This window comes from Chaetodon trifascialis, chromosome 20, assembly GCF_039877785.1.
Source record: "Chaetodon trifascialis isolate fChaTrf1 chromosome 20, fChaTrf1.hap1, whole genome shotgun sequence".
Classification (NCBI taxonomy): Eukaryota; Metazoa; Chordata; class Actinopteri; order Chaetodontiformes; family Chaetodontidae; genus Chaetodon; species Chaetodon trifascialis.
Genome location: NC_092075.1, coordinates 19139717 through 19152500, shown reverse-complemented (window position 1 = coordinate 19152500; position 12784 = coordinate 19139717). Strand labels below are relative to the sequence as shown.

Genomic DNA, 12784 nt, shown 5'->3' with positions numbered 1-12784 from the left:
ACTGTTACTAATGCACAATTGTTCAAAGGAATACTTTCTTAGAAGTAAGTGGTACTGCTAGTATTAGTATTATCGCAGTAGTACCATATGTACTACTAAAGTGCTTACTAGTAGTATTACTATTAATGCATCTTTAATAGTACTGGTACTGACACTAGCACTACAACTGCAATACTGCTACAGCTACTACAAATAGCATCAGAAGAGTAGAAGAGTTTGTACTACTACAAGTAATACTTTAGTTTTTACCACTGCAACTTGTGTTGGTACTACCACTACACTGACAAGTAAAACAACTGCAACTATTGCCTCGACTACTGCACTGATGCTCCCAGTAATATCAGTAGTACTTGTAGACTGCCACCATTGCCATAAGTAGTACCACTTAGTAGTAACACCAACACTAATAGGACTACCATTACACTGCTGCTGCCACTAGTGTTCCTGTCACTCTCACTGAAGCTGCTCTGTACTTACTACATACTATTACTGCAGATGGTTCAAATCTGAAGACCACGATTTATGTTTTATCTCTAAACATCTTCTTTAGAAAAGGCAAATATCAAAGCTGATTCATTTGCATATGCTGGATCTGTCATGTTTTTACAGGCAATTCTCTGAGAAAGGTCTGTCCTGCCCTGTTCTTCTCACTGAATGCAGGAGCTGCTCAGGTTGTTTGCTCAGGGAAAATGTCTAAAACAGCAGCACCTGAGGGGTGAAAGCTCCCATTATGTGTATTGACAAAGGAAATCACCTGTTGTAATTACTGTATCTCAAATATGGAAGACGATCCTGCACATTTGCATGATTTTTTTTTAAGAACTGTTGCTCATCAACATGCAATTTCTTCTCAAGCGTATGCTTCACGTTCGCTTGGTGTGTACTGATGGACCAAAGAAAAGCTGCGTGCATTAACAATCCTTTTTGAAATTTATACTGAGTAAAATAAACTGTATTTGCAGGGAGTTTGTCCCAAAATTGGATAGTAAAGTAAACGCTGTCCTGGAAATTGACCAAATTTATTGAATTAAAACTCTTAATGATCATTAGAGAGTTCTTTTATATTGTAGTTTTCAATGATTAAACTGTCTTAACCCCATATAATTAGGCTGATGATAGCTTCAAAGGTCAGTGTTATCAAACCAGCTAATCAGCAAACCAATCCAGTCCACATTTGTCATACTATAATTAATGAGCCAAGGTCAAGTGGGAAATCATTGCCCTAAGACAAACAAAAGATGTCATGATTATAGTTATTGACACTTGTAATATAGATTGCAAACCTGCCACAGGGTGAATTGTAATTGAAGAGCTCAGGTGCATTTTTAAAACTAACTGTGTTTGTGTTTGTGTGTTGTCAGACTCTCGCAGATTGAGGGCCGCCAGCAGCTGCTGACCACTGAGCTTTCTAATCTTCAGGAGAAGAAGAATCTCACTGAGCAAGAGCTGAGGAGAAACTCCAGCCTTCAGTCGTCCAATGTAAGTGACCACAGCAGGCAACTGATTACATACACGCTGGTTACGGTGTCTGAAACAGAAACGGGCAACTAAGCTTTAGGCTTTGCCAAAATATGACAGCTGGTGATATATATTGCAAATGTGAGTGAGATGCACTGCAATATGATGGTATATAATCAATATGACCAATATTAAAAAAGGGGGCTGAGACACCATTACTACTTCTACTACTACTACTACTACTACTACTACTACTACTACTGCTACTACAAAAAATGACTTCTGGTGCTTCCCTGGTCCTTCAGTTGACTTCATTCTTCCACCTGAAATGTGTCATATGGCCAAGTGCAAAATCTGTCCTCAGTCTGTGTTTATTCCGACACAGATCACAGTAATGTCATTGCCTTGTCAGTATATTGATTGATTGTTACAGTTTAGAGTAATGTGAACCACAAGTTTTATTTTTCAGAGCTTTCAGCAGCCTCTTGTAGTCATTATGAGCTGATGATGAGACGCACTCACACACACTGAGCCTCAGGTCAATGTTAACATTGGTAGTAGAAGAGAGGACAAGACGAGATAAGACACAAGAAGAAACTGACCCCTGTGGAGGAATCAGAACATGGCAGGAGGGTTAGAGGGAGATAGAGCTTTTATTAAGCCTATTAGTAAAACCATCATCCATTATTTTCCTCCCCAGTTTCAGCTGTGTGCTTGCAGAGAACTTCAGACCTCCATCACTGAGCGTTTGCTCCAATCAGAGAAGCTAGTCTTCCAGGAGGAGGCACTGAGCGCGCTCCATAACCTGCTGACCCAAGACCTGCAGAGGTACCAGGAAGAGACACAGAGGCTGAGCAGGTTCACACAGAAAATACTCAAACAACCCCACAGGTACATTCACTGTGTATTACTGAAGTGTCTGGTTGAGTGTAGTTTAGTTTTGCTTAATGCTGTGAAACACTCTGTTTTGTTGAGATCAGTCAGTTTTAGACAGAGACCGCTGAAGCTGAAGCTTGACTTGCTCATTTAAAGGTATTGATTATTGAAACTGGTGCTGTCAAAAATATCACGTTATTAACGCATTAACGCAAATCAATTTTAACAGCGTCATTTTTTTATCGCGAGATTAACACTCTTTGTGACCCAGTGAACTTGTAGTTTTTAATAAGCTGTGGCCACTGACAGGAACGTTAGAAAAACTACAGGATCCGGTTGTAAACCGGAAACAAAACAATAGGCACACCCCACGCACGTGTTTGGTCTTGCCTGCTCGCTAGCTATAAAAGAGTAGGCTACCGGTTTGTGTGGATGTCAAACGCCGAAATGGATGCGAAAAAGATTCTGAATGGAAAGTTTAGTTTCAAAAAGTTGCCAGATGGGTCGACTGACAAAACCAAAGTTATCTGTGTGTATTGTCGGTGTGAACTGAATTATCAACGTAGCACATCCAGTCTGAAATACCACTTGATGGCCAAACACACGGCGAATGCGAATTCTCTGCCGCCTCCTTGTCTTATAGCATATGGATGCTGTTATGTTCAAAGGAAACTTAATAAAGGAAAGTTTAAGCCATGGTTTGACTGCACTATAGGCTGAGTCCTAGTTTATCGATAATAGCGATAATGTGCACTTTGTAACTTTATCTTGTATCACCCTGTTTTGATCCCTTAGAAAGGGCTGTTGAAGGGGCTTTTTTGTAACCAAGTATTTATTTTTTTGTCATCTGTTTATTGACAGTGTTAAATTGTGTGAGATTCGATTCATTCAAATGTGAATGACCGTTCAAAGTGAGAATGTTAGTGTGAAATATAACACTACACGTTGTTGTTTCCAATAAAAAAAACATTTGCACAAAGCAAGCCTATCCACTTTTCCATGTTGATAACAGTATTAAAATGATAATTAATGGGACTTTTAGAATAGATGAAAATGTGCAATTAATATGGAGTTAACTATGACATTCATGAGATTAATCGCAATGAAATATTTTAATCGATTGACAGCACTAATAGAAACCTTTCACTTTATATTTTTCCTTCAGGTCGGACAGAAAGGAAACGTTCACCAGCACACAGAGTGACCACAGCATGCAGGGAAAGAACGAGACCGAGCAAAACAATAATATGGTACAGTTCAACACTAAACTCACAGCTTCTGTCACTCCTCTCTAATCTGTTGTCTCTTCTCACTTTAGCTTCTTTTTACAGTTTTATTCTTCTTTCGTCTTCATAGCACCATCAAACCTCTAAAATGGACATTCTATCCTGCTTTTCTCTGGAAAGTTATTCTTACCTGAAATTCATATGCCACCCCGGATATAACAGACGTCTCATATCTGATCTGAGAAAAATGGGTTCCATATATACAACTTCTTCCTCTGGGAAGGCGTAGCATTTTTATGGTAGCATTGACATCCAACAAGGAGAGATCAGGGCCAACTGTTGGTCTGATGCCAAGGCTGTAACACTCTGTGGCCTGTTCATGTAGTGGTACAAAAGTAGTGGGGTTCAGGCCCTCTTTCCCTTCAGGCAGTCCAATTATGAGTGTGTTATTTGTGTCCTGCTGAGATGTCACATTTTTGTGTTCAGTGAGGCAATGATAGCCAATGTTTCACTCGCCCCAAGTTCCAAAGTTTGTATAGCCTCACTGTGTCTGTTGGGACTGGTCTGAATGCGGACTCCAGCTAGCTGAGGTCTTTAGGTCTGATAAAAGTTCAGTGCAGGAGTCGATTGCACTGCAGCATGGCTGAAAGTCACACTTTTGCTCTTTTGTGCAGCTTTTGAGCTTGACATTCCTCATGTCCTACAAAACTCTTCCTTGCCTCGTGATCACATAAGTGACATTAAATATTTTTTACAATGTTGTGGGACTTTCACACACTACAAATTCAACTCTTCATGGCTCGCTAGCATCCCCAAAACAAGTCCATGAAGAAATAATCATGAGTTGCAGCCTCAGATCATTCTGATAGAATTGTGACCAATCAGAACCTCCGAGGGAGGATTGACATCTAATGTCTCTGACTTCATAATTTGAAGTAACGACTGGGCAAACAAACTACAGAATCATGCTTCACTTTATTTCTACAAGAGGAGTTTTTATTACCTTCGCCACGGGGCACAAATAAAACACAAAAAGAAACCTCTTATTGCAATTTCGTTGAGGTAGAACGTTGTCACTGTGTGTGTGTGTGTGTGTGTGTGTGTGTGTGTGTGTGTGTGTGTGTGTGTGTGTGTACGTGTGTGTGTGTGTACGTCTGGCATTGGTCCAGCTGTTGTCAGTCTTTCTCAGACAGTCAGAGTGGAGACAGAGGAAACATCTGCCTGCTCATCTGGCTCTGTCTGTCACACACACAGATGCAACCCCCCCCCCACACACACTCACTCTTTTAGCATCTTTTCCCTAAAACAAACAAAAAAAACCTCCTCATAATAGACTGACACGGTTGTGACAGGAAACGATGAGGGAAGAAACCTGGTTTGGAGTCTTATTATAACAGGAAACCTGTCAAAGTGTCATCACAGTTTAACTTGTGAAGCTTAAACACAAACAGCAGGCAGACCGGCTGCCAACAAGCTGCATCTCCTGCTCAGAAATACAACATGCATTCAGCTCATCTTTACACTGTGGACAGAATTGAAATGGAAAAACACCAGGTTTTTCAGTAGGAAGTAAAAGTGGAAATCCATCATTCGAGTGAGATAGAGGAAATTTTAAAAGGTGGCAGTCCTAATTTGCATCTTCACATTTAAAAGCTTAATTCATAGAGTGTCAGTAAGGATTAATTCCAGTGGATCTCAAAGGATAATTAAGAATCAGCACATCCCTAGAAACTTCTTAAACCTCTCCCTACCAGTATAATCCAGTTCTCTTCTGTTATCAATCATATGATCTGTGCTTTCAGGAAAACAACACTTTACAGTAAATGTCACTTTCCCTGTCTTCAACAAACGTCTTACACCTTAAAACCCTTAATGACAGAAAAATCTGTTAATTCAGAAGGAACCAAAAATCCCACATGCTCATACATAAAAGGACAAAACCTGTTGTATGGCATTGCCTTCCAAAATCAGCACAACCTCATACCTGAACGACTGAATAAGTTGCTTGCCATTGACTCCCAAAACGACATATTGTTGAGTCGGAGGGTACCAGCAATAGACATACCGGATACTTGACAGTTGGTGCAGTGCTTAGTTTTAGGCACCAGAACTGCTTGGTTACATTTAGGAAAAGATCATGGTATGGGTTAAAAGCTGTACTGTTATCCATGTTATGTACATTACATATGTTTTGTAACTTAAGTACGTTATAACAGTTAAAATAAGTCAACATTGACTTTCACACAGGACACAAACAGCAGTCTTTTTTGTCTGTCCGTTTGACCCATTATTCCACCTTCGTCCACATGTAGACCTTCTTACTATTTACACTTTATCACCTCTTTTGATACCTATCCAGCTGTTTTTATGTTGAGGGCCAAAACTGATCCATATGACAGACTTCTGCCCTAATCTTTGTTGAGTTTAGGTGAAGGAAGGATCACGTTCATGGTTGAAAGAAAAAAAACACACAAACTACATAGACTTACAGACGGTCTTGATTTTCTTCTGGTGTTGTTATGTTTTTAAAATATACTAAATTATTGTTTACTTATTTGTTAAAGGTTAAGGTTAGACTCTTGTCCTTTCTGTTTCTGAAAGCTGAACAGAAGCATATTGTTCTCCGTGGTTTACATTACATTACCTCAGCCCGTGGTCACATGCTTCGTCCTGCTAATCTAGATGAGCCACTCTGCCCTACGAGAGGCTCGCTAACCTTTTTATCAGATTATTTGTGGTTAATCTGTCAGAAAATAAGACAGGATTTGTATAATCACACATCATTTTGATTAGATAGAAATCTAATAGATGAGATTAGATTCAATAAAAAGGTTTTTGTAGAATCAGTGAAGCATCCTGGATTTGTGACTTTTGCAGTGCACACAGAGCCGCAGTGACAATGACTGTGAAATGAACTTAGTGCATTGAATGTGAGCTCTGAATCTCCTGTGTTTTCTCTCATTTATATGACACCATCAAAACATTTCATAAATATTTATCACTGCATTTATTAAACTGAAATATCCTCAAAAGACACCCACAGTTAGAGGTTAAGGCCTCAGCTGCAAGGCATAATAACCTTAGGTTCGATTAATTGTTTGGTCTACAAAATACATTTAATAGTAGAAAAATTCCCTCACAGCTTCACAAAGCCCAGGATGACATCCTCATCCTCTTTATGTCTGGCCAACAGAGCAAACCTCAATAATATACCATCACATAAGACAGAGACAGAGAGTGAGAAGCAGTCAGTCAGAATATTTGCCAATTCTTTTACTATCAATCAACTGTAATCAATGAACTTTTTCAGCTCTGCAAGATATATTGTTTATGTGTTGCTGTGTATAGCTTTTAAAAAGGATACACAGTATTTGACAAAGCGTGGGTTTCCATTGTTGTTTTGTGCTTTATACCCTCTCCTGACAGCATGTAGTATGTGAGGACCTTCACCAAGCTGTTTTTAATTTTCCATATTTAGCATATGACAAATAGATTTTTCAGATTTGATAGGCTTACTCAAATAAAATGAACCCGGCCTAAGCTCATTTTTGTCATTCCCACATTAAATAAAGAGGCATCTCGGATTAGTCTGACCAGATTTCAGCCTGATTTGTAACAGATATTCCTGTTGAAGGGATAATTGTAGGCTAAGCAAGGTGTGAAAACAGGCAGGCCTTAAGACGAGGACAGGGCGGCGGTTGGTTGATTAATCTCTGTTATTTACAGCCATGGAGAGGAGACGAGTCGGGGGAGGGGGGCAACAACAACAACAACAACAACAACAACACAGGAACATATTGCCAAGCAGATTGCCTCAGGCCAAACTTAGCTTGAGGTTTTGCTCAAGATGTACGTGTCCAACACAAGACTGCTGCCACTAATTGCTTATTTATTTCATTTTTTATTGTGCTATTGTTCTCTCTCTCTCTCTCTCTCTCTCTCTCTCTCTCTCTCTCTCTCTCTCTCTCTCTCTCTCTCTCTGCTATGGTGACAGTTTTACTTTGGTGTACCGTTCATGTGCATCTGCTGGTTTACATATGTGTCATCAAACGCTGGGACAGCACTTATTTTCTCCTAAGTGTTTGATGTGGAGCGTCTCAACTCTGAGTGTGTGGAAGCAGAGAATGAAGAAAAGTGAAGTGAGAAAGGTGAGCACTGAGGATAAAAGTCAGGTTTGTGAGACTCTCTGAGCAGAAGATAGTGAGAAGTAGAATAACATGTATGCATACACAGACAACATGTTACAGTGGCAGGCACGCTAACATCTTAACACAGTAATTATCATCTCTTCACTGTGTGAAGCTTTCTATAGAAGTATGCTTCAAGACAAACTAGAAAACAACAGAAACTAAAAACAGCCAACAGAAAACCAGAAAACATCTGAGAGAAGCTAAAAGACAATCTTAAGAAAGGAGAAAACAAACTGATGAAGCCAGACAACAACCCTAAAAACTATGAAGAGGTAGAACATCTAAAGAAGCTAAAAACGAGTCAAAGAATCAACACAACAACCTCAAAATGCTAGTAAATAAACAAGGATGAAACCATAAGGAGATGCTAACAAAGAACCAAGAGAAACTAGAAACACAACGTTAAGAAGCTAGACAGCAAGCAGAACAAAGAAGACAATGTAAAGAAGCTAGATAACACTCCAAGGACGACGCTAAAGAACAAGCAGAAGAAGCCAAAACATCGACAGAAGAAGGTCAAGGACAGCTACAGCATAGTCCAAGAAACTTAAGGACAACCAAGAGACGTCACGTAACAACCATGACTCATCAGAAAACACCTAAAATGAGGAAACAACCAGGAAATGCTAAGGAACAACCAGGAGAGGCTAGAAAAACAGCCTACATCCACACAAAGCAACAAGGCAACTTAAAGAAGCTAAAGATCAACCACAAGAAGCTGGAAAACAACCACAAGCTAAAAACTACGCAATGAAGTAGAAATACAACCAGAGAGAGCTGGAACACAGCCAAAGAAAAGTAGAAAACATTTCAAATGAGCCAAAAAACAACCAGGACAACCTAGAAAGCAAACAAGGAAGTTTGAAGATGACCAACAGAAGCCAGAGAGCAACATTTTCTCATTTCATTAGAAAGCACCCGTCCCTTTTCACTGAGTTTCTGCAGCCACTGTGAGATGTTTATAGTGCTAAAATTGACCAAAAGAAGTTTGTCTTCGCTGTCATCCTCAAAGCTGTCACCATACATGCTGACAAACACAGAAATAATGAAATGTTTGAAATTCTTTCTGCTAAAAATGGATGAGGCAGGTCCTGACAGTTGATCAAATTTATTGTTTCCAACTTGAAAATTTCTTGTGTTCTCTATTGTTTGGTGTGCAGATGGCCAAGAGCTGAGTCTATGTGTGATCTCTGAGTAAACCCGCCTGTCGATCAAAAAAAGCCGTGTAAACTCCCACAAACATTTCCAGCACCTTCCACACCAAATTGGATTTGTCTTAGCATAATATCCAGGAGAAGAAGCGGCGGAGTGCGCATTTAAAGGGCCACTCCACTGATTTTACACGTCAAGATTAATGTACGGGACAAGATGAGAGCTACTCAGCCTGTGAAAACAGGGCTGTAATGTCTTCTGTGGCTCTGGAGGAGCTTTGCCATGTCTGAGAACTTGATCCTGATGATGTCATAGTGATGTCATCAGGCCTCAGGCTTCTGCTGCTTCATCTTTTTTTATTGTGTCTCACACAAGTCAACTTTTCACTCAACTTTATGGAAGTGCTATATTAAATCAGTGGAGTGCTCTTTTAGTAGATGTTATAGATAAATGTCTCATTTTAAAATGTCCAGATTTTCGCGGTGGATTGCTGTTCATCAGCTAATAATTCAAAAATACAGATTTTTCTTGCTTAAAAGTCAAATTATTTAGATCATTTGGGAGAGGAGAAAAATCCCGAGCACTTCTGCACCAAACATCACTGTATTCCCCAGGATGCATTGCTGTCATATATCTGGGTCAGATGGCGTGCAGCTCTACGCCATATGCCCGTACTGTCGTGAGACCACAGGGAATGGAGGGCCAATGTGTTTGTGTGTCCAGGACTTTGGGGAATATGGACGTGGTTTCCGTGAATGGAGCTCGCTGTGCCTGACTGTGTCATTGCAATGATTTGTTGAACTTTTGAGTCTTCATTTCCTAAAAACTGACAAACATTCATTTAAATTCAGATTTCTGCAGGTTAAAAGGAGAACAATGGGAAATGATTTGCCTGGTTTGAGGTTTAGTTAGCTGTGCATTACCAGAAAAATAGAAACACTTTGACAATATAATGCAACCAATATAACAGCCTTCAAATAGCTCTTGTGGCCTAGAGATGCTGTACGGGAAGTGTTAGAAAATACCACACATTTAGGCCCTGAGCTCAATCATTCATCAGAATAGAAGCTGGTATGAAAAGGAATATTGTCTTCCGTCTTGGTCTTGTATTCTGTCTAGTTTATTTTTTTATTTGAGGGAATAAAAGGGGTCTACATGTCATGGGTAGACAGCTGTCAGTGGTATTGAAGGCAAAGTCGTGACATTTGCGGTTAGGTGCTGCATCAAAATGGATTAGACATTATGAATTATTTCAAACACATTTAAGAATTTATTTAAAAAATATGAACAAATATTAATTCAAGACGGCTCCTGTGACACTGTCTGCTTATCAGGTGATGCAGGATCTTCATCTGAATGTTGTTCAGCACATTGTACTGTACTGTACAGCAGGCCAGAAATAGAACACGTACATTTCATCACTGCTGAGTCCCCGTCTCCTCATTCCATGACACTCGGAGTCCAAACTGAGCTCAGGGGGCAAAAAATAATAACATTAAAAGTCATCAGCTCAGAGCTAATCCCACCACAGCCTGTAAACATTTTAATACCATGGTGATTAGCAGTGATCCTAAACCCCAGACACCCACCCTCCCTCTCCGTCCTCCCAGGCCAGTGCTCCTCTCCCACCCCAGTCTTGGCTCACTGTCCCCAGGGGAGGCGGCCAGGCGAGTCCCAGGATTAAGGCCACTCAGTGCTTTGGACCCTCGAGCCCCGAAAGTTAAACCCCTGGACGCTCGCCACTTCATTTCTCTAAGTGGCATCGACCTCCTTGTCATGATTGTTAATTAAAGTTGAATTTAATCAAGTGGCTTTTTGGCAGAAATGTGTGAGTTTTTAGAATTTTTGAGTCTGTTTATATATATCTGTCCTTTCATATCTGTGTGAGAAAGTAGGATGTTGTGTTTCATGGGTAGGGTGGTGATTTTTCAGATGAGCGAGCAGATGTTGCACTTTCTCAAGAGGGATTTATGTCAGGATACAAACACACACACACACACACACACACACACACACAGTGAAGACAGGAGACAAAGAGAAACACACACTGTTAACATGCTGCTTTGAAGGGATCATTTAAAGTTCAAATGAAAATGGTGGAATGATGTCTTTGCACGTCTTTATGTCTTTATGTAAATGAACGGTTTTCTTCCTGAACCTTCTTCTTTTGTTAGCTTAATATCCTAAAAACTGAGGTAGATACGGCTCCATAGCAGCAGCATGCTGACTGGGTGACTCTTTTCTGCCTGTGCTTATCCCGCCGTGTTTGACCATGTTACAGATAAACACATTCATGTTTTTACCACAAAACAGGTGGTAAACACATCACACCGCACCAGGAAACAATAGCTGTGTTGTGTTTGTGGTCCCATTCCATCAAGTCGCTTAAAAGAATACTGTACTCCTAACAGTTTAAGAAAGAGGAAGTAGAACCAGCTTGTTTATTCCATGCATTCTGTTTCAGTGTCAAAATCTGGTGCTACCGACAGTTTGATTGAAGACTCAGGTAGTTTTATTGTGGTAGCGGCTAACATAGCCTTGAGCTGTTAGCCTTAAGTAAACCTGAAGAGTGACATCACTTGAGGCAATTCAGCAGTTTTTGCACAGCTCCCCCTCAAGTCACAAAAGGCTTCACACAACCTTTTTCTCATATGCAGTCACACCACCCAAAACCTGTTAACAGACTTTGATGTGTAAAGTAGAATAAGATAGAAAAGATAAAACTTAATTAAGTAAAGTTACATAGTAACTTGCCTTAATTTTAAGTAAACCTTTCTTTTGTTACTTTATTTTGAAATCCAACATTGTATTTAGCAGCCCTGTTCATTGATCTGCAGCAAGTTCAGACCACGGTAGTTATACCATGGTCTAAACTGTATGGTAAATTGATATTGTGTGTCAAATCACCCACCACTAACTTCATACATCTGCTGATTAGATTCCTGCTTAATAGTGTTTTGGGGATGTATGATTGTGTTCACTTCTTTCAGCACTCGCCTGAGTCCACTTCTTCCCAATCACCACTTAGTCCTTACAAGACCACCAACATGGAAGAGGCAGAGCCCTTGAGAGCCAGTCATAAGAAAGCATCTACAGGCCTGTCCTGTTTAAACCTGCAGCGAGCCAGCAGCATGAAAGACCTGATCAGTAAATTCTCTAGTCTGGAACACATCTCTTCCTTTGGATTACTACGTGGTCCCTCTTCTGGCTTAGCACGACTCCAAAAGTCTGTTTCTGTAGAGGTTCATGACTCCCCAAAGTCTAAGTCCAGTCCATCCACATCAAGCAGTGTCGGACCAGGCGAGAGTTCAACTTCCAGCGTCATTGTGACCTCTCCTGTCAGGGGCACCAATCAGAACGACAATCAATCTGCTCAGAGTTCCACCAGAACTACTCAGATCACTGCAAGAATAGATTCTCCAGTAGGAGGCAGCACTGAGAAGACAGATTCAAAACCAGTGAACAAAACGCAGACTGCAGACTCTGGTAGAGACTCAGTGGCTGACTCCGGCACGGGATTGGTAAGCAAAAGGAAAAACTTCTGAGCGACCACTTCATCCTTGCATGAAACGAAAAGCTCTGCGTCTTCTCTGCATGAGGACGGAACAACAGCATGGCACTGCAGGTTTTTCAAATGCATGATTAAAGCACCGTTCTCATTCCCCATGATGACTCAAAAGCCATGAAACCATGGCACGATTCTAAAGCACTTCCAATTCAGTTGTACTAATCAAAATGGCCTTAAATTCTCTGACAGGTTTCACTGTCACTCTTTGATTCTTTTCCTGTGAACAAGCTTCACGTTGCCATTTCTGTCTTTGGTCTAAAATAATGACAACAGTCACCCTATGACTGTGTTGATTTTTGCTGCATGAAAGAGAC

At 40.4% G+C, this 12784-nt stretch overlaps 1 protein-coding gene across 1 annotated transcript in view; it reads left to right on the top strand.

Moving 5' to 3' along the window:
* Positions 1–12784, top strand: part of LOC139349019 (uncharacterized) — a 49001-nt gene that overhangs the window by 32657 nt on the left and 3560 nt on the right. The window contains exons 7-9 of the mRNA XM_070989463.1: positions 1362–1479; positions 2159–2349; positions 3500–3584. Of these exons, the coding sequence (XP_070845564.1) occupies positions 1362–1479; positions 2159–2349; positions 3500–3584 (394 nt within the window). The remainder of the gene's footprint in view (positions 1–1361; positions 1480–2158; positions 2350–3499; positions 3585–12784) is intronic.